The following is a 27,187-nucleotide window of genomic DNA, read 5'->3' as shown; positions in this document are numbered from 1 at the left end:
CAGCAACAGCAACAGCAACAGCAGCAAGGAGAAAAACCGAAGCAGAAGGGAAAGAAAAAACAACAAAAAGAAAAGAGAAAAGAAAAAGAACAACAACAACAACAACAACAACAACAACAGCAGCAGCAGGGAGAAAAGACTGTTAAGGAGGAAAAAGATGAAGGAGCAAAACAGAACACAGAAGAAGAAAAGCCACCACAAAAAGCCAAGACAGCGAAAAAGACGAGCAAGGCGAAGAGGGCAAAGAAGCAAAAAAAGCAATTGACTCTAACAGCGCTTCACTCATCTCTGAATCCCAACGCAAAGCCGTTCGTCTCCTCAATCTTCCCAGAGAAGGATCACTCTCGCTAGCCAGTAATACTGTGGGGACAGAAGCCTTTCGTTGACTTGCCGACGAGCAGTGAAGACCTGACGTATCGTCAGCGACAGCACCGAAATATCAACCGGAATAATGTTCTGCAGGGATCTCTGCCTGCAATTCTCCAACTAATCGAAGACTTGAAACTCGATCAATCGGGTCTTTTAAGTATTCGAATCAGTACGACCCGATTCTCTTTTGTTAGTCTAGATCTTTCGATTTTACCAGAAATAATGGAGCTTTTCATGGAGACCTTCATCACTGCTAACTGCCGGAACATTAACACGCTCTGCATTTGTCGTACGCAAGGTAGACATGGATTCTACTATAGAAACGGATCTGACGGGAGTGAATTGTGATGTGTTGAAACGCTTTATGGAATGCGAAAACATGCACAACATTGAAGAATTGAGCTTTATGCGTACACGAGGAAACCAATCGTTTAGTTGTAGGAACGGTAATGACGGAGGAGCAGATCAATGTTGTATTAACAGCAATCAACGAACATCACCTTGACAATCTTCGAGATTTGACCTTTGATTGTTTGCTTTGAAGGGTCGGATTGATTCTAGATGTGAAATTTTCGCTCGATAACTTAAAGCTGCTTCATCGCATCATCCGCGATGAAGTTCTTCTCAAGTTGGAAGCTATTCACATTTACAGTAGTTATAGCCATTATTGCATTGATGTCTAGGTATCGTTAGTGAAAATAGCGCAGAGCAGATCGGCCTTATTAATGATATCTTCCGGATTCTCAAGTCCTATGTGAGGCTGTGAAGTGTTTGTTCGATAAAACAATTAACTCTTCATCCATCTTAGGGGATGATTCTTCTCGTTGAATTAATGCTTCCAGTCTTTGTCGAATGGATTCAACTTCCGAAGGATTATCTTTGGAATCCAATGCCTTGTGACATTCCGCGATATGCTCATTGAACTCCTCCATTTTTGATTTGATTTCTCCCAGCATTTTCTCTTTCTGTTCTACCTGCTGTTTTAACTTACGAATAAGATTTTCCCGTAACTGATAAGGACGAATGTAATTCAGCAAGCGCGTTATATTCATTACAATGCATTCAATTTCTTTCATCAATGGCCTTCTAAGAAAACGCTCAATAACGACTACTCTAATGAATCTTTGCTTGTTTCGTTTGCTTGCTCTAATAACCTGAGAAATGAGGACATGAGTTGATTTAAAAGCCTATTTCATGAAAGCCTCAAGAAGTCCTTACATATACGCGGCTTCTGCCTTGGCATCACCATTTTCTTTAAATTTTCTTTCATCGTACAATTGTTTATAGACAGGTTTTACAGTTTCAAAGATTGGCATCTACATTCGAGAATATCAAGGCTTCAATACATCACGACACCGAACAGACCCATTGCTCCAGAATTCACCTTCAATTGGGCGAGGTGGGGGTAATGCAGTTGCAGAGGACTCTATCATTCAAAATGGATGTAGCATTGGAATACCAAAGTCTTTATAATATGAAGGAGGAGTTGGATAACTATTCTGACAACTCATTTTTAAAAAAGTATGAGTGGACCAAAGTGCTTTTTTGATATATCTATTGGAGGGAAGGAAAGTACGGAAAAACTATCGACATATATGTTTTAGTGGGTCGCATCGTGTTCCAGCTCTATCCGGTATATTTATAGTCCATATTAGTAATAGCACAGGATCTTCCCAAAACAGTTGAGAATTTTAGGTATATCTTAACATTGAATGGCTTTCGGTTAGAGCGTTATGTACAGGGGAGAAGGGAAATGGAAGAAGCGGGAAACCACTTCATTATCGCGGTTCTGTATTCCACCGCGTGATAAAGGACTTCATGATCCAAGGGGGTGATTTCACACGATTTGTATACAACTTTAATGATTTCAACGTAGAATGGAACAGGGGGCGAGAGTATTTACGGGCAAAAGTTTGCTGATGAGTCTTTCAAGTACAAACACTCCAAGCCTGGGTTATTATCCATGGCAAACGCCGGCCCAAATACAAACGGATCTCAGTTCTTTATAACAACGGTTCCATGCCCGCACCTCGACGGCAAACATGTTGTGTTTGGAGAGGTAATCGCGGGAATGGAACTTGTTCGGCAAATAGAAAACCAACCAACGGATGCGAAGGACAAGCCTCTGAAGGACTGCGTTGTGATTGGATGTGGAGAGATAAAGGAGAGAAGTGTATCTCCTAGCGGAAATGCGGAGCAGCGTGGCCACCACGGACATCATCGCCATCGCCATCACAGACATCATGGGCATCATTCGGAAAGCGAGTTAAGCGAGTCGGAGAAGTCGGAGAAGTCGAAGGAGTCGAAGGAGTCGGAGAAGAACGAAGATAAAGGAGGAGAAAGAGATTCTGAGAAAAGAGGGGAACAAGTGACAGTGGTGAATGGCGTTTCGGTTTCGGTTTCGGTTTTGATTTCGATTTCGATTTCATTGTAATGTAGAACGACGGAAATACGGAGTTGTCAAATTCTCTGGATGCTTCGAAGTCTCGGTCCTATCATCATGTACATGCGATGCTTCCCTGGTGATCTAGATATCGGCAGATGGCAGTGAATACAAAGGAAGAGGCTATTTGTATACATAGTTTCTGTTTTAAACACAGGGAGCGATCGAGATATCGATCGGGTTGGGGAAACCGAAGTCGTTCTAAATCGCGATCACGCTCTCGATCACGCTCTCATTCCTACTCTCATCGCCACCGACACTCTCATTATTAATCGCCAATTATGTTGTCATAATTTGTTAGAACAAACATTATAGTTTCTATGCAAGATTTTGTCACTGATTCAAGATCTGTGGTTCGTACTTTCGATGAGGTAGCTCATCTTGAAAGAGTGAACTCTAGGAAATGAAGTACATTCATCAAGACGGTGTTTGCCGGTATCGCATTGATAAGGGGTTTGTGAAGAATCAAAAAGTAAAACCTTAACACAGGATCGAGTTTTAGGTTCCTGGATATGTATATGTAAATGAAAACTTACGAGAGCTACTTTTTCAAGAACTAAGACAGTATACAGATAGAAAGGGAAATAGTGGTGGATTTATTCCAGCAGTCAAGCAACTCGCTAATGTTGCAGCTCTTCCTGGAGTTGTTGATGTGCATTTTATGCATTCTATTTATGCATAGCACGTCTGTGCAGCTCCTGACACACACAGCGGTTATGGCTTTGCTATTGGAAATATCGCTGCTTTCGATATGAACGACCCGAAGGCCGTCGTATCTCCAGGTTTGTTTTATAATTTTCTTCGGTTACGTGAAGGTGGTGTGGGTTATGATATTAACTGCGGCGTTCGTCTGATCCGAACGAATCTCAGCGAGCAGGACGTGCTTCCTGTGAAAGAAGAGCTTGCTCAGGCCCTCTACGATCACATTCCTGTAGGTGTCGGTTCGAAGGGCATCATTCCCATCACGAACCAAAGCCTCGTGGACGCTCTGGTACCATTCCGAACCTATGACGATCTAGTCTCTGGGAATGGACTGGTGTCTGCGCGAAGGCTACAGCTGGAGCGAGGACAAGGAGCACTGCGAGGAGTATGGTCGCATGCTCAACGCGGACGCCGCCAAAGTCTCTGCGCGCGCGCAGCACCGCGGCCAACCGCAGCTGGGCACACTGGGCGCAGGGAACCACTACGCGGAGATCCAGGTGGTGGACGAGATTTTTGACGCAGTGGCCGCGAAGAAAATGGGAATCGAGTTCTGCGGACAAGTGGTGATCATGATTCACTCGGGAAGCCGGGGATTGGGACATCAAGTCGCGTCGGACTCGCTCGTCGATATGGAGAGAGTCATGAATCGCTACGGAATCGAGGTCAACGATCGCCAGCTCGCCTGCGCGCCCATCCAGTCCCCGGAGGGCCAGGATTATCTCCGCGGTATGGCCGCGGCAGCGAACTTCGCGTGGGTGAATCGGTCCGTGCTGACGTTTTTAACGCGCCAGGCCTTCAGCAAAGTGTTCAAAATGAGTCCCGATGATCTCGACATGCACGTTATCTACGATGTGAGTCATAACATCGCCAAGGTCGAGCAGCACATGGTCAACGGAAAGCCGATGACGCTGCTTGTTCACCGCAAGGGCGCCACGCGCGCCTTCCCGCCGCACCACCCGTTGATCCCCGTGGATTACCAGGTAGGAGTCGATGCGATTCTCTCAGCCCAGTTCACCGGACAGCCCGTCCTCGTCGGAGGATCGATGGGAACGTGCTCCTACGTGCTGGTGGGCACCGATAAAGGGTTCAAAGAAACCTGGGGAAGCACTTGCCATGGCGCAGGACGAGCTCTCAGCCGCTCCAAGGCTCGGTCGGATCGGAGACGATGCCTGATGTGTAGGAGGGAGCTCACATACGAGGAAGTCATCCAGAGACTGCGAGAGAAGAACATTACCATCCGCATGGCTTCTCCAAAGTTGGTGATGGAGGAAGCACCAGAGAGTTATAAGGATGTTGAAGACGTCTGCAATACCTGTATGGAAGGGAGGGATAGTGAACGATAGGCCATGAAGCGGGTATTTCAAAGAAGGTCTTGAAGCTCCGACCGATTGCTGTAATCAAAGGATAAATAATTGTTTGTTTGTTTGTTTGTTTGTTTGTTTGTTTGTCTGCATCTTTATTTGTGTATTTGCTTGCTTGCTTGCTTGCTTACCAATTCATTTGTCCCACTATCCACTATTATAGCTTGACGTGTTGTAAATCCCTTTCTTCCTTTTTTCCCAGACAAACCATCGCCCTTTCTCCCTAATTTCACTGTTTGCTTGTTTGTTCACTAGCTCATTGCTATTATCATGTTCGAAACAATGCATGTCGTTGTACGAAAATGATATCTATTTTGTGCACATGGAATTGTCATTTATTATTGTATAACAGAATGCCCGTAGTTTACTCCCGTTATAAGGTTACATATAGGAATCGAGAACCATCACTAAGAGATCATCCAAATTCACCAAGAAGGCTATTGAGCACGATGTAGTCGAAAAGGTACGTACTGAAACTTTATCTCACTTTTAGAAGGAGGATACGAAGTACCCTGTGGGTCCCTGGGCTATGGCGTTCTTTGCTTTCGTGATTGTTGGTTCCAGTATTTTTGTACAAAGGGATTGACTTCTAGCTCTCTTCCAGTTTATCAGTATGTGGTATAGTAGTTAAAAGGGGTACTTATTGCATTGTTTTTTAAACAAACGAATGGCTTGTCTCCTTTACTCATCAAAGTCAAAATCTTCATCCTCGATCTCTGCTGCCTTCTTAGCGGGCTTCTTGGTTTCCTTCTTGGGAGCTTTCTTTGGAGCCGGAGCCTCATCAAAGTCGAAATCCTCATCTCCGAAGTCATCGTCATCAGCGACCTTCTTCGCTTCCTTCTTGGCCTCCTTCTTGGGAGCCGGAGCTTCCTCAAAGTCTCCAAAGTCCTCATCTCCAAAGTCCTCATCCTCCTGCTCCGCCTTTTCGCTCTTCTTGACCTTCTTGACCTTCTTCACTTTCTTGACCTTCTTCACTTTCTTCACTTTCTTCTCCGCCTTGGCAGCAGGCTCTGCGCTTGCGGGCTCGTCAAAGTCGAAGTCGTCCTCCTCGAGCTTCGGCTCTGGCTGTTTCTCCACCTTGGCGGCTTTGGGCATTTCCACATCGTCGTCGATCTTAATATCGGTCAGACTCACCGGGACGGTGGTCTGCGCCTCGCTGCCCACGTCGAAGAGAATGATCTCCAGGTCATCCACCGCGATGCTCTGCTCGATCTCCTTCCACTGTGCATAGCCCTCCAGCAGCGCCTTGAACTCCGCGTTGCTCTTGGCGAGGTCGCGCAGGAACACCACCATATGATTGTATTGGCCGCGCAGAGGGAGGCGTTTCTATGCGTCACAGCATACTCGCAAACCCACCAATACCACACCCTCCTTCATCATATCCAGCAGAGCCGTCTCATCGAAGATCTGCTTCGTGAGTTGCAGATCGCCGCGTTCGATCTGTCTGCGCAGAATACCGAACACGTGGCAGTGCAGATACGTGTTGAACGAGAAGGTCTTCACGGTCTCCAGCAGCTGCTTGATGAGTCCCTTCTGCAGAGCCTGGACGAAGAGATCGGGCTCAGCATAGTCGAACAAGTGATCGAACATCTCGGATAGCAGCATCACGCTCTGCGGGCACACCTTTCTCTCCACATCGTCCACGTTCTTCACACACTTCTCGCCCTCCGCCGCACGCTGCAGCAGCTGCACGAAGTCATCGGCATGGGCGAGCAGCACCTCGCGCACCGCCTTCGTGGTCTCGGGGATCTTGAACGTTCCCATCTCCAGTCGCTCGCGGTCATCGACGCCCTCGGTCAGCAGCGCGTTGTCCTCGCCGCCCAGACCCGACTTCTCTGCGATCAGTCCTCCTCCCTCGCGAACCTACCGCTGGGCAGCTTCGTCCAGAACACACGCGACAGCACCGCGAAGGTGTTGCCCCCCACGAACGGGTCCGTGGCCTCGAAGCCGATCTTCAGCAGACGCTCCGCCGTGGCGCTCGAGAGCAGGTAGGGAATCAGCGTGCCCGCAGCTCGCGGAGCCTCCGTTTTGCTGCGATGAACACTCATGCGAACACCTACACGAAGACGGTGGCGCGCTGAATGATCGATGTGAACAGAAGCGAAGCGTAGCTCGTCATCTCGGGATTCGCAAGGCACTCGAGGAAGGGCTCAACGAAAGAAGCACTCTCGCCCCACCAGGGCTTCTCGTTCTCCAGAGGCACGTCCAGAAGGAAACGGACGATATCGCAAGTGCCGAAGTGCATCAAATTCTTGGCAAGGCTCGACAGGACCGACTCCGAGTGAGCGGCCAAGTAGGCGTACATCTGGGAAGGAGCCGCGGAGATGTACGCGGACACAATCTTGGAAATGTATCCAGCCTCACTAGATCGGAGCCAAATAGCAAGAACTACGTTTTGCGGATGGTCTGGCCCTCGAACATAGCAAAGAGCGCCTTAATCACCTCCTCGTTCTGCGCAGGTTCCACAAGATCCTTGGCAGGGAAGCACGCAATACTCTCTGCAGCCTGATAGGGGACCTTGTAGTGTCCGAACTCGTCACTCTCAGGAGCGGGGTCTGTAACAAACTTGAAGAGAGACATCATGATCTCTGGCTTCTTGAGGTAAGCGATCAGATCAGCGTTCAATCCACTGATCTCCTGAATAAGGTCAGGACTGCGGATCACAGCATCCAAGTCAACGTTCTCGGCGCTAAGGAGAGAATCAATAGGCCTATCCAATCAGCAATCGAGAGAATCCAAACTCGTCCTCATTTTCATCACCAACACAATCCCAAATATCCATATTTGATTCTACAAGAAGTGAGAACAAACACGAATTGATCAACAATTCTTACAATTCACACGAACAGTATCAAAAAGCTGAAAGATGCCACATGAACAATGATTCATTGATGATCAAACAATGCGAATCACTGTACGTTTCTACCAAATATCGAAAGAGAGCCAGAGCGATTGCCAAATGTGTAATTTTGATGTACCACACACTATCTTACTACAGAGAAGCACATTGGTAACTTTTGGATTCACCTTGATTTCGGGTCTCTCCATTTTACTCGATGAAATAAGGCAAGGACTGCGCAATCACCGAGCCAAGTCGTCTATCGGGGTAACAACAATTCTCACACTTTTTGTATTTCTCATTACTCAATAGGCAACTCGCCATCATTTTCCAACAAACAAGAGAACGAAATAGCGATAAGTGACAAGAGATTAATAAGCCATCTGTCCAAGCTCATTGAACTTATTCTCCAGGTTCTCGAAAGCATCCGGGTTCACATTGATCTTCCGCAACTTATTCCAAACATAGAAGATCGTGCTAATAGTGACCAGGGTGAGAACGATTGTCAGCACGATGACCAAAGTGTTCATACTGAGGAGACTCTTGTACTGGAAGACCGTGCAATCTGCTCCAGTGTACTGCATAGTACAGAAGCAGCGGGTGGTCTTGATATTGGAGTCGTAACCGCACACGCCGTGGGAGCCGCACACGTTGTTATCTACCACAGGGCAGTCTACATCTTCACACTCTCCACACATCCCCCACTCGTCGGGCAGGCATTGACGTTCAGGAAGTACAGCTTGTAGTCGCACTCGTTGTTGCTCGTCTCGATGCTCGACATCGTCGGAATATCAGTTCGTGCATCCGCGCAACGGAAAGACACGGTCAGAGACTTCTGGCGGTACTGATAACTCTCGCACTGATGGTAAGGGCAGCAGTAATCTCCCTCCGTGTACTTGATGTTCACGCCCATCGCAGGATCGGTAACATCGTAAAGCTCCACGTCCATGTTCTTCTGCTGATTGGCCTGGAGACCCAATCTGTAGCAAGCAGCACTCGCGGCACCCTTTTTCTCAATCAAAAAGGCAGGGGCCGATTCCGATGTCATAATGGCCTGGTCTCCATCAACGGTGTGAGGAGTCTCATCACATCCATTTCCTCCATTGATATCGCGAGGAATAGAAACAGTATCACGGCAAACGTTGAAGACGATCCTAATTCTGATTTTCCAGTCAAACAAGGTTACGTTCTGTTCCAGCTATCATCAGGACTGTAAAGTTTTACATAGTAATCGCTGTCACTACGTTGAAGCTTAGTCAGGTCATAAGGAATATTTGAGAAGGTGGGCTTGCACCAATCTGCCAGAACAACGCTGAGCAGCACAATATACGGAATAACGCGCATTATTAACTCAAGATAATAAGAAATGAGTTGATACGAGTGATATTGGATTACCCTTGATTATCAAGAAAGTAGATCATGCTAACCACTGTACATCTTGTATCTTAAAAAACAAGTTAAACGAAATACACTATTCTTCCCCGTCCTGATAACTATCCTCACGATCCGACGTGATGACCCGAGTCCTACGGGAAGTAGTACTCGTCGACGCCGATCGTGTCTTTTTCTTCTTCCCATGTTTGTCGCAGAACGCCTGTAACCCCTCATTCGCCACCCACTCCATCCGCAACCCGCTCTTTCTTCCGCACACCGGGTGGAAGTGCTTCGAGCACACCGGGTGCATGCACTACGCATCACAGCCCTCCCTCTCTCTCTCCTACCGTCAGCACGTAGCTACCTGTCTTGTGGCACAAGAAGCACTTGTACTTCCGCATGTTGTCGGGAATGCTCTCGATGCCGCTCACGTTGCGCATGTGGAGTTCATCGCCGAAGCGGATCTCGCTCGCCCACACCGCGCACAGCACGTGCACCCAGCTGTTCGTCACTGTCTTCTTGTAGCACCCTCCGGTGAAGTAGCACAGCGGGCAGGCCTACCGGTCAGTCCTCCTCCCATCCAGCTCCCTACCAGCTCCTGTCCTTTCCAGGTCAGTCCGTTGTCCTTCACGTACTGGCAGTAGTCGCACAGCCACTCGCTCGGATTGCTCGGCAGCGGGTCCACTCCATAGCAGTACTTGTGCACGATGCATCCGCAGCACGCACACCGCAGCATCGGATTCTGCGGCATGTCGTCATCCCCGAAACACACGCAGCAGTACCACTTTTCGTGGGGGTAGTTCTGCCAATTCTCCCGATACATGTTGTAGCTCATCTTGTTGATCTCGCTGCTCAGGTCGAAGTACACCTCGAACTGCGGCTTCTTCACCTTCCGGGCGAAGTCCTTCTCCTCCGCTGCGACGCGCGGCTTGCGGCCTCGCGTCTTCGTCACCACAGGAGTCTGGTCCACGACCTCGCTGAACGAGTACACCGCGCGCCCGTCCACTTGCTGCACGTTCAGACGCACCGCCAAGTGCGATTCGTCCGACACGGGCGGCGCGGCAGCGCGCTTGCGGCGACGCTTGGTGGTCTTCTCGCTGTCCGCCTCGCTGGAACGCTTGGCTCCGCGCGATTTGGTGGTGCGACGACTCACCGAATCGCTCTCCGTGTCGGTGTAGATGTGGCGGAGCGACATGGCCTCCGAGTCCGCGAAGTCCGTCAGCTCCACCGTGTAGCCGTCCACCGTGTAGGGAACCTGGACCAGCTTCTTCCGACGGAGCTGGCGACCCTTCATCTCCACCACTTCCTTCCACTTCACCGCCAGCTCGCTGATGTTCACATCGCCGAAAAAGAATTTGCTCTCGGCCAGCGTGTGCAGCAGATTCATCAGATTCGAGTAGTCGTGGTGGGTGTTGCCGCCCATCTTCTTCTTGATCACGTCCACTAACAGCGTGTTCAAATCGATCAAATAGTCGCGGATCTCCCCCAAATCGTGGCTCTGCAGAATGTGCTACCCGTCACTCCTCCTTCCCGCGCTTACCTCCAAGTTCCGGAACAATCGCTCACCCATCCGAGGACCCAACACCTTGTCCCAGAACTGGGGGTCCTTGAAATCGATCTCTTTGTTGTTTCGAGGCACGAAGTAGGCCTGGTTGAATCGCAGCTTCCTCGCGCTATCCTCCTCCGGCGGACCTTCGATCTGCGTCGACTCCTCCCCATTCGGCGTGTCCTTAATCACATACGTTCGGCTGTTCCGCTTCATGAACTCCTTGAAGTCCAGCGTGTTGATCTGGTTCTCCGTGTCCACAGTATCGGCGAACGCGTAGGCACCAAACTTCAGCAGCTGCTCGATTTTCTTCACATCCATGTCGAGCAGACTGCTCGTGTTGTCCAGCGTGGGGCCGCGGAAGTGGGACTGGATGCCTCCTGATTCAAACACGGCCTGAGAGAGGCCCAGCTTCTTGCTCGCTCGGCTGAACAGGTCTTCTTCGTACGTTCCTTTCGTCACCAAACGGAACACCTGCACGGGCTTCTGCTGCCCGATGCGGTGCGCGCGGGCCTCGGCCTGCACGTCGTTCTGCGGGTTCCAGTCGTTATCGAAAATGATCACGGTGTCCGCAGCCGTTAGGTTCAGCCCCAAGCCTCCCGCCTTCGTGGACAGCAGAAACGCAAAGACCTTCCCCGAGTTGAACCGGTCGATCTTCTGCTGACGCAGATCGCCCCGAACGCTCCCGTCCAGCCGGTCAAACGAAAACTCCAGGAGCGCCAGCAAGTCCTCCAGCAGATCCAGCGTGGTGATAAACTGCGAAAAAATCAGCACCTGGTGGTGCTCCTGGTGCAGCTCGGGCAGCAGCTTGGACAGCAGCACGAACTTGCCGCTCGCCTGCACCAGCAGCTTCTGATAGAGAAACCGATCGTCGTGAGTCTCTTTGGCCACCACGCCTCGAATCATAAACGGATGGTTGCAGCACTTTCGCAGCTCCGTCTATCGGTCAGCCAGCCACCCCTTCGCCTACCACAATGCTAACTAGCTGCGCCATGCTGCTGCCCTCATACTCCAGATAGGCTCGGTTGCGGTCATAGATGGCGCGGTAGTACTTCTTCTGGAGCATGGTTAGCTCCACATCGATTACCGTTTCCGTCTTGGGAGGAATGTTCTTCTCCACATCCGATTTCACGCGACGCAAAAAGTAGGGACGGAGCAGCTGATGCAGAGAGGCGACCTGGTTTGCGTAGGTTAGATTGCCATAACGGTTGATGAAATCCATCTCCGATGAAAAGGTAGTCGGCTCGATGAAGTTCAGCAAAGACCACAACTCGCTCATGTTGTTCTGCCCTTCACACACCTCTTTGAATCCTTACCTGGAGCGGCGTTCCCGTCAGAAGCAGCTTCGCGTCTGCACGGATCTGCTTCAGGGCCGAGAACAACTTCGTGCTCTGGCTCTTCGCGCGCTGCGCCTCGTCGATGATCAGATATTTCCAGTGAATATCCTGCAGCACCTCCAGATCGGACATGAGAATGTTGTAGGTCGTGAGCAGCACGTTAAACTTGTACACTCCCGAGTTCTCGTACCCCGGATAGTAGAACTCATAGGCTCGGATTCGCTCTCTCGATTCAATACCGCCATGCGGAGAGTGATAACTAGTCCTCACAACCATGTCTCGCCCCTACAACACCACGTTCAAGTCCGTGCTGTTCTCGATTTCTCGCTTCCAGTGACCCAGCGTAGAGAGCGGCGCCAGCACCAGGAACGGACCTCGGATATGCTCCACTGTGTAGAAGTGGTTCAGCAGCGCGATCGACTGCGTCTAAGCCGCCTTCCCCAAGTCCTACCTGCAAGGTTTTCCCCAGTCCCATCTCATCGGCCAGGATGCAGTTGCGACGCTGATACCACGAGAAGATCAGCCAATTCACACCTTCGATTTGGTACTCTCGGAGAACCACACCGTTCTTCAGAGGCATGCTATCCTTGTATTGGCGGTAGCTCTCCGGTGGAGGCCGTTTATCCCTACACATGTCAGGTTTCCTCAGACCGCCCACGTAGAGACCGAAACGATGCTCTTGATATCTGGAGGCGTTTCGTTGCGTCGGAAAATAATGATCTTGCTTTGCTCCTGCTGAACGTCCTCCTCCAGCTCCCACGTCACCTGGTCGTAGGTCTGGTTGTTCCATTTCACCAACACCAAGGTCTGCTCCTTCGGCAGCGGCACCATGGGCGGCAGCTTGGCTTCGTACTGCTTCTCCAGCTCGTCATACTGGTGCATTTCGGAAGAGATATCGTCGTTGGATCCCGCCACGGAGGCCTTCAACTCGGCTCGACGATTGTTCAGGTCGTCCACGCCCTTGATATAGCTCTGCATCAGGTAGATGCGATAGGGTGTGTAGAAGTAGCTCACCAGCGGACTCTCCAGAATCAGCTTCACCTTCTGGTAGGTGGTTAGGTCCGGAGGATACTCCGAAGTCGCGTGGTTCTCGCTGTTCTTCACCTTGTGGATGCAGAGCACGCGGTCGATCGACGCCAGCTCGGAGTCGTAGTACTCTTCGTCACGAGGCAGCTCCTCGTTCGTATTGAAATGCTCGATCTGCTGGCTATTCTTCTTCACATAGTGTCGATAGCGGAACACCGCCTACGATCAACTCCATGGCTCCTTGCACCTACTCCCTGTCCCAACAACTCAAAGTCCGACTTGAAGATCCAGTCCAAGTGGAAGTAGCTCATGTTCGTCCATTTAATCAGCAATTCCAGCTCCTGCTCCTCCTCTCCTTCCATGCGCTACACTTCACTCTCCCTCTCAACGACTCACAGGTCGATACCGAGCTCCCACCACGCATTCGATCTTCTTTAGCACCTCGTTCTCGTCCTTCCGTATCTCGTTGGCCTCCTTCATTTCGTTCCTCATCTTCTCTTCCTCGCGCTCCAATTCGTCCTCTTGGAAATTGTATCTCCTTTTGATGTGCTCGCGAAGATGCCGCTTCGGAACCTACTCCTCACCGCATTTCCAGACCCTCACTTCCGTTAAAGGCACATAGATTCGATAATCGTCGTCATCACTATCCGAATCGCTATCATTCATATCGGTCTTTCGGTGCTTCTTCGCCCCACTCATCTACACATCACTCCGCTCTCCCTGTCCCACAGGCTTCGGTCGATGCTGTGTGTACACCGGGGCCACGCCCAGCGCGTTATTGATCATCTTCCATTGACGCCACACCCCTTTCCTACCATCTCATCCGGCATTCGGCGCGAGTGCAAGTACTTCAGCACCATAATTTGATACTGCAGCTGCGTCTGCTGGTTCTGCAGCATGTTGCAGAACACTTGCTTCTCCTGCATCTTCGATCGCTGCGTTGCGAGAATACTCGATGCTGCAGCGGGAGAAATCACCACTTGCCTCAGCAGCGTCAACTTCACCACCGTGCATTGCCGCATCGTATCCACCGCCTATCTCTCAGCCTTTTTTCGTTACCTCGCCTACCAGCCCCAGCGGATTACTTCCCGTTAAAACCTTGTCCTGGACCTTGTAAATCACATCGCCAGGACGGATATTTGGGTTCATTTGCACGGGAGAAGGGGTTCCGTCTGGATTCGACCGACAGCCCTGGATGCGGACCACGCCATCATTGTCTCCCAGATTGATTCCAAAGCCGTACTCGTTCCGCTGAATGTCCACCGTCACTACCTGCGTTTGGTAGAATTCCGTGTTTCCCGTCTGCGGATTCACCTTCTTGAAGATGCTGTTTGGCATGCCCATTACTGCTGTCGCCGCACTCTTTTCGAACGGGACCTGGTTCGGTGGGAATTGTTGGGGTTGGGCTACGTATTGCTGAGGAGCTACACGTGGATAGTTTGGAGTAGGTGTAGGTGCCGGCGTGGGAGCTGGCGTGGGTGTGGGTGAGTAGCCAGACATCGGAACGCCCTGCCCTTGAGACTGTGACGGCTGCATATATTGCTGCATTTGCGGTTGTCCCATCTGCTGCATCTGCTGCATCTGCTGCATCTGTTGCATCTGTTGCACTTGCTGCATCTGTTGCATTTGCTGCATTTGCTGCATTTGCTGCATTTGCGGCTGCCCCATCTGCTGCATCGATGGCTGCAGCAACCCATAGCCTCCTTGTGAATTCAAATTCTACAAAGCTCATAAAACAAAAAATAGCGTACTTGGCCATTCATATCTACACTCTATAAACCCAATTAACTATAAAGAGCCTGCAACTAGTCTCTTCCACAAAAAAACACTTCGTGTAGACAAAATATCTATACACAGTTAGAAAAATACATGTCTATATTCACACAGTCACATGGCAGAATACCGAAGCACCTCCCTTGCCCGAAATCGAATCCCGGGGTGCTTAAAGAGCAGCCATTCGATCGCCAAAACAAGTTTAGAAATAAAGTATACCGACCTAAAGATTCCTCTTTACGAAGAATGACTATTACTAAATAGTCTTACTGACAATTCAAAAGAGATTTCCAATGAAACTCCTTCTCTCAAACAGCTGGCTGAAACGCCCTTTCAATCTTGCTTTATGCATGAAATAACCGCGATTGTTTTTTTCCTACTCATACTATTCCCCCTGTTTTTCGACCAGCTGCCATTTCCCAAATTTTATTTACGCAGACTAGCCGTTCGCGATATCCCAGCATTTTGCAAAACGATCGTTCTGCAATCACCACAGGAACACGTCCCAAGCCCTACAAAGCTACAGAAGTCGCATAAGCCGCTCGCCAATTTGCGGAAACCCGTAATTCTTTCATGTACGCACTCATCATTAATTTTAAAAAACAAACAACCCAAAAGCAAACAACTTAGAGACGAATCTGGTAATCTCCGGACCGCGTCATATATCGGACCCACTTGACGGTCTGGTAGGAGCTCTTCTCATACACCTTCAAGAATCGGACATGGAGTCCGGACGCAGTGAAGGACGGCACGGCAAAGATGATATTGATGGGCGGCTTGGACCAGACCTTCTCCGTGGTCATCTTCAGCATCTTCACCTCCGCGGCGAACGTGACCTCCTGGCCTCCGGTGAGCTTTCGCAGCGTCCAGTCGATGGTCTGGTCCTTGGCGTTGTAGGCGGCGGTGCCGAAGGCGGCCTTGGGCATCACGTTGGCGGTGTTTGGCGGGACGGGGAGCTTGATATCCACGTTCTGCGCGGAGACCTGCTTGCTGAAGTTGGCGATCACCTTCACGTTGATCTTCAGCGTGGTCCCGCTGATCTCCTCGTACACCGGCAGGATGCGGAACGGCAGGTTGATGTTCTCCGTCACGCGGTACTTCATCAGCTCGAACTCTCCGTCGGGCGGAATGAACGTGATCGTGCGGTCCTGGTCGAACCGGCCCAGCCGCACGCACCGGTGGAACGAGCAGTCGTCGATCTCCACGCCCGCGCCCTTCCCGCGCCGCTGCCCCTTCGCCTTCTTCTCGTTCGAGATCAGCAGCTTGTCGTTCAGGCCGAAGCGGCACTCGGGCATGCCCGTCAGGTACGCCTTCATCACGATCTTGCCCACCACTTCGCTGTGCAGCACCGCGCCCGTCTGCGAGATCAGCAGGTTCACGCTCTCCAGCGTGTCGATGAAGATCTCGTTCTTGCGGTACGTGATGCCCTCGCGACGCCTACCCTCAACGCCATCCCCCTTCTCTACCAATCGATCGCTCCCGTCACCTGCGAGGTAATGCTGCTCGCGTCCTCCTCCACAGCGTCGTTCGCCTTCCCCAGACGAATCAGCTGCTTCATCAGGTCGATCGCGCAGTTCTGCGGGTATCCGTAGTCCAGCACTTCTGCATGTTACGCAAAGAGGGAAGATCAACCATCGAAGATTTCGTACACCACAGAGAACTTCTCACGAAGGTCGTCCTGCATGTTAGATCCGCGCTTCTGCATCGCCTACAGCCTTGTAATCCACGCCGAAGTAGCTCTTGAACATCTTCACGAGATGGAAAAGGAAGTGGAAAATCATGCCTGCCAGTCATCCCGATCCACCGCGTCCTTACCGGGAGAAGCGTTCTTCTTCGTTACAGCGACAATGTAGTGGTCACTGTTGCGGACATAGATGAAGGTCGTTCCGTCAATGTACGTAATAGGAGGATTGCTTCCAGTATCCTTCTTTGCAATAACGTTTGTTCGGAAAGCATCGGCGCTCTCTTTTGTCACGTCACTTCTATCCACTCAAAGAAGGATACTGCAAAATACCGATAATAACGAGACACGATGTTCTTTCCCTTTGCATCAATCAACAACAACGCGCTGATCATCGTATTTTTATATCTAAACGAAATGGGTTAGGACACTATCCAAAATATTGCTTTCAAAAAAGCAAAATCCTACAGCAATAGAGATAATTACAGATATAACACTTTCCCCTGCCCCTAGCAATTTGTTTCCCCAGATTTCCCTCAGCTCATATCCACCCCCTAGATTCTTACATTTCCTAAAACAAACAGAATCTACAATAATTTTACGTTTTCTATTGATTACCATGGTTATTACCATTTCATTTATCAGCTGGATAATCCAACGATTTCTGGCTGTTATATGAATCAAGACTATTATTGAAAGTAACGAAAGAATCATATGCAAAGTGTGCCGAATTTCTACTGAATCTCATGCTACTATTTCTCATAAATACACCTTGTGTGACCTCATAATCAATCACTTGAACACTGTCCCACCCCACACTATCTTCATGGTCAGCGAATATCCATTCATTCATGTGTAGAAAAAAGTTGTTGAAAATGGCGAACACGTTACAATTACCTCCATTCACTATAACCTTGCATCCAGGATATTTAGAAATGAACTTTTCAATCTTGTGACTTAATTCTTCCACTTTCTCTTTTAATAGATTTACTACCTTCTGCTTTGTGATAATCGGTCTCAAGTTCTCTTTAAAAAAAGTCAAATCCACTTCTGCTTGAGAGTAACGTGTCAGTGTAGTAAACACGAAGTTACAAATATGATACAACACAAAGTTTGTACTTGATTCATCTTGAATCTCCAAACTGTACATCTTTTTCCACATTTCAATAAGTTTATCATACAAATCGATTAAAGTAATATTCAGATGTTCCACTCTTTCCATCATAGAGCCATTATCATCCTGTATAAGACACACTATTTTCGCATTCATATAATCATAATCAATTACTACAACAGGCAAATTCACTTTTTGTTCTTTCATAAAACCCATAGCAATTGCTGTTTCGAGTGTTATGAAATTGAGTTTTTTCGCATGTAGATCCGAGTTTGACCACCATTCTCTAATGAGAGAATAAAAATAGACAGAGCAATCATGGGAAACTGGCAAAAAGAACTCGTCTGGATCAATATTAGCATCCGATAATGTCTTGAAAATATCGTTGAAGATGACATTCATCACATTACCCAACTGAATCAATTCATACGTAGACTCAGTTTGGCTGATAACTGAAAGTTCCTCCCCCTCTGTTATTCCTCTGCAATCACTATAACGAGTTAATGACAAAGCTATATCAGATCGAACCAAAAGATGGTAATTATCAAGAGATTCCTTATTCACGATATTACTCACATCATTACAATCTATAAACATATTTCCACGATTATAAAATATAATATCCAGAGGTTTTCCCCACTTCTCACTGGATTGTTTCAAAACAGTGATTTCATCGTTCTTTTTCAATGACAACACTATCTCTCCTTTTTGAAAACTAATATAACAGGTAACCATTATAACAAACAATTCAATGATCAAACTATAAACTACTCGCAGAAGCCTGACTACCACCTTTTAAGATATGAATTAAAACATAGGGACCTATCCATCAGTTTGTTTTTCCGTAATCACCCTGGTCGATGTAATTATCGTTCTGGTACTTTTCCGTATTTCCACGCGTGCAGTACGATTGAATTTTCATCACCGCGTGCATTCGCAGGACCGGCTCTCTTCCAGAAAAAGCAGCAAAGATACTATTCTACAGTCAATTTCCATCCCATTATGGACTCGATTCCGTCCTTTCCCACAGAGATAACAGTTCGCAGTGATGTATCTCACGCAGGGACAGCGCTTGGGAATGGCCGTTGTGAATCCTTGCTTCTTCCAAGTGTATTCTTTGGATACGTTTTTGATTCGAGGAAACCCAAACTTGGGAGTTCCATTTTTCAAATGTTCACATCGTAAGAAATAAATCGATGGGCAGGGATTCGAATAAATGAACGAAGGATGATAGGAGACGCAATGAGAATCATACCCCAGGTCATAAAACGGATAAACGGAAGTGTTTTTCTCCATTGCAGTCAACAATTCAAAATACTCATTTGCAGAAAGCCACTGATCTATTTTAGATATCAGGCTTAACACATACTGGGAACGTTGTACATGCTCATTTCCGGGACGCATACGTTGAGCTGCAGCTGCTTTGCAGTTTCTTCCCATGTGTGATTCGTTTTATGACGAGGTGTTGGGAGACTATCGCAATCGTCGTCGTTGTCTTTGTACGAACTGTCTTCGTCGTTGGTAGTTATTTGAAAATGGGTGGAATCTGCAGAGAGTTCTCCTTCGATTTCCATGTTTTGATTCCTCCTTTCATTCATATTTTTGTTTGTATTGTCATTCATATTCATATTCATATTCAAAGCCATATCCATGTTCATATTCGTATTTGTATTTGTATTACCATTCATATCCATGTTCATATTCGTATTTGTATTTGTATTACCATTCATATCCATGTTCATATTCATATTCATATTCATATTCATGTCCATATTATTCATCCACAAATCCATGTTCATATCCATTTCTAGCGAGGTCGCTTCAGGATGAATGACTTCCCCATCGATTGAAAGTGGTAGAACCAAAGACTTCTGATCTGAACTCAATTCCAAACTGATTTGTTTATCCTGTAAAGGACAGGCAAAAGGATCCAGGCCAAGAGGTTCAATCGTCAAACTACAACGTCTAGAAGAAGGAGTGATACATCGCGGAGACAAATTATCCTGATTTAAGCAAAAACCATCACTCCATAAACCCATTCCAAAATCATCGAAGGAGGGATGGAGCAAATATTCGTTCGAAAGATGTGCAGCGCCTACTGCTGCTTCATCCATCCATTGAAACGGAAAGTTTTCTTGTGAAAAATGACATAAAGAATTATGTTCGATCTAGATAGGAATTCGCTTTCACTCATACATCAATCGAATTGAAAGGCGATATATCCATCGGTCACAGCCAAAAAAGGAAAAAGGAAAACACTGCCCAACAACATGACTATATCTCTTCGGGATTGATATGGGGATGCAGAATGCGAAGGACAATGGTATTTATTTTTATTAGCATAAATGTCGAACTTATTAAAAAAAGATTATGTGTTCCAAGGGCTATTACTTTTTGGATAGATTAGTGTTCCGTTATTGTAAAAATGGAGGCAGTAGCGCGCCTATAAGGTTGAATTGCTCGGGCATGCACTCATTTGTAGAGAGTGGATGCAGAAGAACTTAATCGATTTCTCCAAGAAGAACCCACAGCTCAAGGTCGAGACACAGTATTTACCAAATCGTCATCCCATCTTGATTGCTGAATACAGTTTTTTTCTTTCTACGGCTTTTTAGTTATAGAAAATGGTCAGAGCCGCCAAGTTTGCGTTAAGAATATGTCTCAGAAAGAAATTTGGGAGCATGTAACGATTGGGAGATCGCATGACAATTAGGTGAATGACCTGCGGAACACAAATGGGAAGAAGGTGACGAAAGTGGAAAAGAATGTTTATCCACACTGTGAATCATTTCAGGGCAAGTTTGACGACTCTCTTCATATTGGTTCCATCCATATAAAACAAGTATTTGAATAGTCCTTTGTGATGTTTATTCTTCAACAACCTATTTTTTATCACAAGAGTTTTATTACAAATGGTTCTATGCTTACAAAACAGGGATTGAAAAGTAATGTATGATATGAATTCCTTAAAAGAGCATTCATTCATCATTTCTATCTTTTTCAAATGGTTTAATTCATACAAAATAAGAATCCACACAATCCTCCACATGCTTATTCCTCAACAAACAGCTCCATAATCCAATCTACGACTTCTGAATCAACTCCAAGCACTCCGACACCGCATTTCCCTATCCATCATCCTCTTCCTTCTTTCTTTCCCACTTCTTGTTGTCTCGCGCAGATTTCCTCCGCTCCCTCCAACGCCGTCCGCAGCGCTTCCGACCTTGCCGCGCTCTTGCACGTCTTTAGAATTTCGCGGAGGTTTCGCAGATCGTCCTCTGCGGTGATTCCCCGAGTCTCCACCACCGATCGCATCTCGGGCAGCTCCACCTTCGTGCTTCCGTTCTCCGGGTTCCAATAAATATTTCCCAGCTTCAGCGACCCGTACACTTCGCCCATGTTTCCCACATAGCGCACCGCGTTCAGCACGCTGCTCACCACGTCGCGCAGCGCTTCGTCTCTGCCTTCACACCCCACAAACACTCCTACGTCAATCGCTCGCTCTGGAAACTATCCAATAACCGCGGGGGTGCGTGCTCACGCACGATGCTGCTCTCTCCCGCGGTTTTCACAAACCCGATAAACTACACGTGAAATCCCCCCGATTTTTGGCACTCGAACGATTCCGGGATGGTACAACTGACTCCAAAACTCCTTTTCCCGCGACAACTGCGCCTCCGATAACCGCGGAACCTGGCTCATCTCCACAACGTCCATCTCGTACGCCATATTCCGCAGTGTGCATCGATTTCCCGCGATTGTCACATCCGCGGGATTCAAGAAAACGCTCGATTCGTTCCACGGCGCTGTGTGTTTTTCCGCGGGACTCGCCATCATTTCATTGGCCGCGGGCACGTGACTGGGAGGGAAATCCACGTGCCGCGCGGGAGCCTCCACGTGCCGACTGGGCTTCGGATAGATCGCCTCGTTGATTTCATTCGTGAGGTTTCCACTGTTTCCACTGTTTCCACTGGTGGAGGAATGCATTCCCGCGGTTATCGAACCCGAAGTCGAGGTGCGGTTCTTCGGTCTTGGCGGCAATTTTGGCGGCAATCTCGTAGGCTTTTCTGGCGGCAAAATTGGCGGCATCTGAGGAGTTTCAGAAACGGGGTCGCTTTGATTGGGCGGTGAAACGGGCGGGAACGGAAAAACTGCCGAAGTTTCCCGCGGTTCTGGGACGGATTGAGGCTCTTGCGGTTCCCGCGGTTCCTGTGGTTCCTGTGGTTCCTGTGGTTCCCGCGGTTCTGGATTGGCGGGTTCTTCGTGGTCCTCCGTTTCCCGCGATAAAAGAGAGATATAGGGGAAACTGGGGGCCGGGGGATTGGATTCCGGTTCTACCCGCGGGGAAGTGTCACTCTGCGGGGTGGTAGGCGATAACCGCGGTTTTGGCGCCGAGGGCAAGGCGGGCGGGAGACCGCGGGAAACTGTGGGGCGTTTCGGTACAGGTGGAGGCGTTTCACCTCCCGATTCCGCGGGAGAATTCGAAGGCGAAGATTTGGCGGAGGAATCTTCGCCTTTGGGTTTCTCCGGGGGTTCCACTTTTGGGATTTCCACATTTTGGGGGGATTTTTCGACATCGCTCGGCTTTTCTTTCCGCTTTCTGCAGCATTTACAGCACAAAATGAGGTAAAGAATGAGCACCACGATGGAACCGGCAACGGCCAAAATGAAATAAAGCGATTCTCTGCAGTCGTTTACTTCGTCCGACCACACATCTACCGGTTCATGCATGGCAACAAGACAAACTGATTGAGCACTGACGAATGCGCACTCCAAGACCGAGAGAGCAGCTCAGCGCTACAGAACGGTTGCCATACGTTTCTGGCCAATCTCCATCGACCGAACAAAACTGCGCTATGAAAAATGACACGATACACACGAAAATTACACGATATGGATATACGAAGGGTTTGAGAGTACGTCATATTCGCATTCGAGTCCATTACGGAGATTGTGTAGGAAGTCAAGTCAGTGACTACATCTGGAATGCCACTGATTATGCCATTCTCAAACGACAGACTTGGAGGAAAACCTGATTAACAAAACTCTTCCAAGTGATTACTTGTATCAACAGACCATGTTTGGTTTGTTGAAGAAAATAAAGGGCAAATCTCTGCGGCATATCCTAATTGTAGTTGATAGTCACTCCTCTCGTATAAGGAACCAGAATAGACACCTAGAAATAAAACGTGTAGAAATAGTAAACTAGAAAACTGGCAACTGTGCGAATCAACAAAAGTGTATAGGAATATCTAATTGTGATGTTTAATTTTCGTGCATACAAAAAAACAGAACGAGAATAGTATCATTACATATATTATGAATCGAACTGAAAAGTCAGCGGATTCAGTTTGTGGGATCCCATAACATTAAAACAAACAGAAGAAGAGTTAAAATTACACTAAATCGATTATTTGTTTTCATTGCCCTGATGGTGGCGTCCATGATGACGGGAGTCTTTGGACGAGTTTGAAGGACTTCGGTGATGGTGGTGACGGTGGTGGTGATGGCGACTAGATTCAATGAAAGAAACGAAACCTACTGAGAATGTTGAGAACGCTCGGATCGCTCGGATCGTTCGGAACGCTCAGAACGCTCAGAACGCTCAGAACGCTCAGAACGCTCAGAACGCTCTGATTGAGAACGAGGCTGTCGACTTCGCGACCGACTTCGTGAACGGGCATGCTGCTCTTCTTCTTCTTCTTCTGAGTCGCTATCAGAGGATATTAAAGTGTTAAGATCGGTATTGGTCTCTTCAGTTTTATTCAAAAAGTTAAAACACTGAAACGCCATATGGCCACCTTTACCACAGCGACTACACACGATGCGATTCCGTTTACCCTACAAATAAGCACACCACAAAAAAGAATACTTCGAGCTCTTCCTTCGTTCTCGTGCTCTTGATTGCCTTGATATACTCCTTTTTCATTTGCTCGTGACTCCGAGCCAACTCCTTATTATCTACCTTTCTCCCGGAAATAGCTTCCGACCAAATCGAGGTAGTCAGGAGAGCCAAGTCTCCTGCCACGAGGTTGTTCCTCGAAAAATTGGTCGGAGATGTGTTTACATCCATCGACATCTTGACAACCACTTTTTTGAAAACAAATAGAATGCCAAAAAATGTGCCTATTTTTCTTCTCACTTTCGTTCTTCTTCTTTTTCTTTTTTATTTTACAATTTTTCATTATAATGTTGATGTATTTGTTTGCTTTCCATTGATTCCTTTCTCTACTATTCGAACTTTCTCGTCTCGATTCAAACAAACATCCACACGCTAATATCCAAACATGGACTGTAGTAAACTTTTCTTTTGCACCTTCTTCACCATTTTCTACCCATCAACCCTCTCTCCTCTCTCTCTCCTACGGGTTCGTCCGGTATCTGGTTATTCAAATAATGATACATAATCTTCATCTCGTCCGTCACAGCAAAAAACCCAGTGTCTACTCTCCCACGCCCTCCTCAATCCTACCTGTCCCGTCCATCGCGATCCATCGGAAGTCCAAATCGTCCGGAATCACCGTCAGCACGATCATCATCAGCATGTCCACCGCCACCACTTCGCTATCGCTTCCCAGCAGCATCACCTCTCTTCCCCGCGACAACACGCAGCAGTTTCTTCGTCGTCACGCCTCCCTGCCTCCTACACCACTTCCTCCACACGCAGGACGCCCGTCGGCACGCCGCAGAAGTCGAATTTCTTCAGCACGCACGCGTCTTCCTTCGCGCACACCGCCACCACGCCGAAGTTCGTCGCCTCCACGCGCACCACGCGCAGCGCGCGCTCCACCGACGCTTCCCCGCGGAGCTCCAGGTGGGTCGTGTAGATCAGCAGCTCCCCGCCCTCCTGCCCCGCGGGGAACGCCACCACGCAGTCCAGCGCCGCGCACAGCGCCAGCGCGCCCACCGAAACGCCCGGCGGAACACAGACGGAACACAATTGCCGGGGCGTTTCGTCGAGAGCCCAGACGACCAATTCGCCGTCGCTACGTGGAAACTCTCCCCCAATCAAACGAAGAAAGCGCGGCAAGCAGCGACCCGTCCACCGCCACCGCGCGCACCGCGCTCTGCGCGAAGCAGGGGACACGCCGGAACCGCGGGACGGGCGTTTCATCGATGGTCACGAGGACGAAACCGCCCTGCGAAGCGTCGTCGGCCACCAGGAGCGGGCGCTAGGGAGAAGAACCGCGGGGGAGCGTACCGCGGGGTGCATGGCGAGAACGGGGAAGTGGTTCTGCGCGAGGACGTCGAGCGAGACGACGCGCGGCGGTTCCGCGGTTCTGCTGAAGATGCGGAGTTCCATGGAAGGATTCGGCGCGGCAGCGCTGACGAGAACCGCGGCCAGCCCGTCCCTGCACGTGACTTCGCCCCGCCAAGCGGACCAGACGCTGAGAGCGCGTACGGGAGTTTCGGAGCGCGCGAGTTCCGCGGGGAAGGGCGGTACGAGGGGGAAGAGCGGCATGCCGAAGACGTCGATGTGGGTGATGTGGGGTCCGGGGAGCGGAATGCGCTGCGTGCGCGGGATGAAGGGAGCGTCGAGCTCCTCGCGGCCGCAGGTGTAGTCGGCCTGCACGACGACGCGGTCGCGCAGCGGGAAGGGCGAGAAGGGGATGTCGAAGATGGACAGGCGGAAGAACCGCGCCGTGGTGCGCGGAAACACCACCGTCGTCACGATCCCGCCCTCGGCGCGCTGCGAAACCTCCTCCGCTACGCGGTGACGCTCGAAGGCCACGCCTACGCTTCGATACCGCGGTCCAGCGACCGTCCTCGGCGAGAAACTCCACGCCGTAGCAGGCGGCGGAGGGCGGCGCGCCGTCGTAGCGGTCGGCGAGCACCACCTTGAAACTAGTGACCACGCAGAACTCGTTGCAGTCGATCTCGACGATCCAGGGGTAGTGGCAGTCCGCGGGCCACGTGAGGCAGGGCTCCGGACAGAGGATCAGCGGCAGCGACGCCGCGCCCTCCACCGACCGCGCGCAGTCCGGACTGCTCGGGTCGAAGAACCGGTCCGCGTTGTCGACGCACTCGGAATTGCCGAGGATGCGCTGCACCGAGGAGGGCAGGATCGACAGAGCGCCCGGGTCCACGTCGCTGACGCGGCAGATTCGGCAGCGATCGCCCATTCCCTCCATGGAGTGCTTCAGATAGATGCTCATCCGGTTGGTCTCCAGCAGGACCGAGCGGAGATCGCGCGCCGCGCGCAGACGAAGCTGCCGCTGCGGGTGCGGCGCGGTGAAGGCGAGGGCGGGGCACTGCCCGAAGTGCGCGGCCTGCGTGATGAGGCGGTTGCGCGTCTCCAAGTCGGGGGCGGAGGAGAGATCGACCTGGTCGGGGTAGGTGAGATAGTAGAAGAGATTGTAGCTGTTCACGGCCTGCTCGCCCTGCTGCTTGAACCCGAAGATCAGATCGATCCACTGCGACAGCAGCGTCGACACCACCGGCCCTTCGAACGCCTGCATGTGCCGCGAGAGAAACGCCTGCGGCGTGACGGGGCCCAGGAGCGACGTGGGCAGCGCGACGTCGTCGACCTCCGCGCCGCCCTGCAGGGCTCCGAAGTGGTGGCGATTGTGGTTGACCAGGAAGTCGGTGGAGAAGAACCACTCGGGCGTGAGCTCCTTCACCTCGGGGAGGTTCTCGTAGCACGACCGTCCCGTGACGAACACCGAGTGGAACAGCCGGTCCGGGACGTCGAAGTGCCCGTCCTGCAGCCGCACGTTCAGCGACGTGTACGGCTCCTCGCGCAGCAGGTAGTACAGCACGCAGCCCAGCGGCGTGCTGTAGTGCGAGCCGTAGTAGTACGGCGGAATGATGCTCTCCAGCACCTCGTTCGCCTTGTCCGTCTGCTCCGGGTCCTCCATCAGCTCGTTGTACAGCTCCTTGCTGTGGTCGTTGCTCTCCAGGCAGCTCTCGAACCGGTCGATGTACAGGTTCAGCCGCTGCGCGTTCTGCGCGCCCATCGGCAGACTCAGGTCGCGCGTGTGCTTCACCGACCTGCTCCTCAGTCCACCGCAACGCCAGCTACGCCACGTCGAAGTCCATCGTCGCGTAGTTGTTGAAGACCCACGGGAAAACGGGGTACTGCGTGATGTCCTGCATGCTGCGCCCCGCGATCGCGTTCAGCTCCATCAGATACGCGAAGTTGCTCATGTCTCCCGCCGCCCACTTCGCCGCCAGTCCCTCGCGCTGCATCATTTCGAACGCCGTTTCGTTGAGCTGCTGCACGCGGCACTGCGGTCGCGTCATTCCCTTCGCCAGCTTCGAGTACACCTCGTTCCGACTCGCCTAGGCCTCAGTCTCTTTCTTCTTTTCTCCCCACCTCTTCGGGGAAATAGAGAAACACGCTGTTCCGGAACCCTCCGTCGCGATAGAAGAACTCCAGCGCGGACTGCTGGCAGCGATAGGTTCGCTTGTACAGCGCCTCCATGGCGCGCAACGCGTAGCGCTGCACGCCGCGCATGGGGCAGAGCGGCTCCATCTCCGGGATCACCGGCACCTCGTCGATGCTCGCGGGCTTCGCCGTGACGGTGAACTGCAGAACGTCGTCGTGGAACGCCACCACGCCCCACTGGATGTCGAACACCGACACTTGCAGGCACTCCCACTCCCCGAACGCCGCTCCGCG

The 27,187-nt window shown here is 50.1% G+C and overlaps 13 protein-coding genes; 4 read left to right on the top strand and 9 right to left on the bottom strand.

Moving 5' to 3' along the window:
* Positions 1-1,159: 1,159 nt before the first annotated feature.
* GSBLH_T00003898001 (uncharacterized protein) lies at positions 1,160-1,880 on the bottom strand (the record flags this gene model as incomplete). XM_013042724.1 has 4 exons in its annotated part: positions 1,160-1,556; positions 1,588-1,685; positions 1,716-1,795; positions 1,829-1,880. 4 exons carry the CDS (start codon positions 1,878-1,880, stop codon positions 1,478-1,480), a joined length of 309 nt encoding a protein of 102 aa, XP_012898178.1. The 3' UTR covers positions 1,160-1,477.
* A 214-nt stretch (positions 1,881-2,094) lies between these two features.
* GSBLH_T00003897001 (uncharacterized protein) lies at positions 2,095-2,803 on the top strand (the record flags this gene model as incomplete). XM_013042723.1 has 2 exons in its annotated part: positions 2,095-2,217; positions 2,246-2,803. Exons 1-2 carry the CDS (start codon positions 2,188-2,190, stop codon positions 2,801-2,803), a joined length of 588 nt encoding a protein of 195 aa, XP_012898177.1. The 5' UTR covers positions 2,095-2,187.
* A 369-nt stretch (positions 2,804-3,172) lies between these two features.
* GSBLH_T00003896001 (uncharacterized protein) lies at positions 3,173-4,922 on the top strand (the record flags this gene model as incomplete). XM_013042722.1 has 6 exons in its annotated part: positions 3,173-3,284; positions 3,315-3,464; positions 3,495-3,594; positions 3,628-3,803; positions 3,832-4,828; positions 4,858-4,922. Exons 1-6 carry the CDS (start codon positions 3,216-3,218, stop codon positions 4,920-4,922), a joined length of 1,557 nt encoding a protein of 518 aa, XP_012898176.1. The 5' UTR covers positions 3,173-3,215.
* Positions 4,923-5,177: 255 nt separating this feature from the next.
* On the top strand, positions 5,178-5,520 carry GSBLH_T00003895001 (uncharacterized protein; the record flags this gene model as incomplete). XM_013042721.1 has 4 exons in its annotated part: positions 5,178-5,234; positions 5,267-5,338; positions 5,369-5,438; positions 5,469-5,520. 4 exons carry the CDS (start codon positions 5,178-5,180, stop codon positions 5,504-5,506), a joined length of 237 nt encoding a protein of 78 aa, XP_012898175.1. The 3' UTR covers positions 5,507-5,520.
* Positions 5,521-5,556: 36 nt separating this feature from the next.
* Positions 5,557-7,664, bottom strand: GSBLH_T00003894001 (uncharacterized protein; the record flags this gene model as incomplete). XM_013042720.1 has 6 exons in its annotated part: positions 7,617-7,664; positions 7,268-7,585; positions 6,936-7,238; positions 6,743-6,906; positions 6,232-6,710; positions 5,557-6,201 (listed from the first exon to the last, which is right to left on the bottom strand). The coding sequence occupies exons 1-6, from the start codon at positions 7,655-7,657 to the stop codon at positions 5,557-5,559; spliced, it is 1,950 nt and encodes a 649-aa protein (XP_012898174.1). The 5' UTR covers positions 7,658-7,664.
* Positions 7,665-8,085: 421 nt separating this feature from the next.
* On the bottom strand, positions 8,086-9,058 carry GSBLH_T00003893001 (uncharacterized protein; the record flags this gene model as incomplete). The annotated part of the gene is made up of 3 exons (XM_013042719.1): positions 8,086-8,387; positions 8,420-8,868; positions 8,901-9,058. 3 exons carry the CDS (start codon positions 9,056-9,058, stop codon positions 8,086-8,088), a joined length of 909 nt encoding a protein of 302 aa, XP_012898173.1.
* A 127-nt stretch (positions 9,059-9,185) lies between these two features.
* GSBLH_T00003892001 (uncharacterized protein) lies at positions 9,186-12,761 on the bottom strand (the record flags this gene model as incomplete). Its single annotated transcript, XM_013042718.1, has 8 exons — positions 9,186-9,401; positions 9,436-9,645; positions 9,681-10,598; positions 10,629-11,573; positions 11,605-11,919; positions 11,951-12,230; positions 12,261-12,391; positions 12,423-12,761. The coding sequence occupies 8 exons, from the start codon at positions 12,759-12,761 to the stop codon at positions 9,186-9,188; spliced, it is 3,354 nt and encodes a 1,117-aa protein (XP_012898172.1).
* Positions 12,762-15,383: 2,622 nt separating this feature from the next.
* Positions 15,384-16,877, bottom strand: GSBLH_T00003891001 (uncharacterized protein). XM_013042717.1 has 6 exons: positions 16,785-16,877; positions 16,586-16,752; positions 16,483-16,553; positions 16,403-16,448; positions 16,237-16,372; positions 15,384-16,207 (listed from the first exon to the last, which is right to left on the bottom strand). The coding sequence occupies exons 1-6, from the start codon at positions 16,844-16,846 to the stop codon at positions 15,397-15,399; spliced, it is 1,293 nt and encodes a 430-aa protein (XP_012898171.1). The 5' UTR covers positions 16,847-16,877; the 3' UTR covers positions 15,384-15,396.
* Positions 16,878-18,486: 1,609 nt separating this feature from the next.
* GSBLH_T00006733001 (uncharacterized protein) lies at positions 18,487-19,163 on the bottom strand (the record flags this gene model as incomplete). The annotated part of the gene is made up of 2 exons (XM_013042716.1): positions 18,487-18,905; positions 18,935-19,163. 2 exons carry the CDS (start codon positions 19,161-19,163, stop codon positions 18,487-18,489), a joined length of 648 nt encoding a protein of 215 aa, XP_012898170.1.
* Positions 19,164-19,935: 772 nt separating this feature from the next.
* Positions 19,936-20,425, top strand: GSBLH_T00003890001 (uncharacterized protein; the record flags this gene model as incomplete). XM_013042715.1 has 4 exons in its annotated part: positions 19,936-20,015; positions 20,048-20,154; positions 20,187-20,248; positions 20,279-20,425. The coding sequence occupies 4 exons, from the start codon at positions 19,936-19,938 to the stop codon at positions 20,417-20,419; spliced, it is 390 nt and encodes a 129-aa protein (XP_012898169.1). The 3' UTR covers positions 20,420-20,425.
* Positions 20,426-21,102: 677 nt separating this feature from the next.
* On the bottom strand, positions 21,103-22,296 carry GSBLH_T00003889001 (uncharacterized protein; the record flags this gene model as incomplete). Its single annotated transcript, XM_013042714.1, has 1 exon — positions 21,103-22,296. One exon carries the CDS (start codon positions 22,294-22,296, stop codon positions 21,103-21,105), a length of 1,194 nt encoding a protein of 397 aa, XP_012898168.1.
* Positions 22,297-23,401: 1,105 nt separating this feature from the next.
* GSBLH_T00003888001 (uncharacterized protein) lies at positions 23,402-23,644 on the bottom strand (the record flags this gene model as incomplete). The annotated part of the gene is made up of 1 exon (XM_013042713.1): positions 23,402-23,644. The coding sequence occupies one exon, from the start codon at positions 23,642-23,644 to the stop codon at positions 23,402-23,404; it is 243 nt and encodes an 80-aa protein (XP_012898167.1).
* Positions 23,645-24,737: 1,093 nt separating this feature from the next.
* On the bottom strand, positions 24,738-26,808 carry GSBLH_T00003887001 (uncharacterized protein; the record flags this gene model as incomplete). Its single annotated transcript, XM_013042712.1, has 2 exons — positions 24,738-26,556; positions 26,588-26,808. The coding sequence occupies 2 exons, from the start codon at positions 26,806-26,808 to the stop codon at positions 24,738-24,740; spliced, it is 2,040 nt and encodes a 679-aa protein (XP_012898166.1).
* Positions 26,809-27,187: the final 379 nt, after the last annotated feature.

The sequence above is a fragment of the Blastocystis hominis genome (genome assembly GCF_000151665.1).
Source record: "Blastocystis hominis, Singapore isolate B (sub-type 7) whole genome shotgun sequence assembly, scaffold_4".
In the NCBI taxonomy this organism is placed as follows: Eukaryota; class Bigyra; order Opalinata; family Blastocystidae; genus Blastocystis; species Blastocystis hominis.
Note: the sequence above shows the minus strand (reverse complement) of the source record. Positions and strands in the feature narration are given on the sequence as shown.

Excerpts from the sequence above, each read along its gene's own strand:
- GSBLH_T00003891001 (XM_013042717.1), bottom strand. The coding sequence starts at position 16,846 with ATGATCAGCGCGTTGTTGTTGATTGATGCAAAGGGAAAGAACATCGTG. Across the intron at positions 16,554-16,585 it reads GAAGAAGAACGCTTCTCCCG|GCATGATTTTCCACTTCCTT; the intron begins GTAAGGACGCGG and ends GATGACTGGCAG. Across the intron at positions 16,449-16,482 it reads TCGGCGTGGATTACAAGGCT|GACGACCTTCGTGAGAAGTT; the intron begins GTAGGCGATGCA and ends TCTAACATGCAG.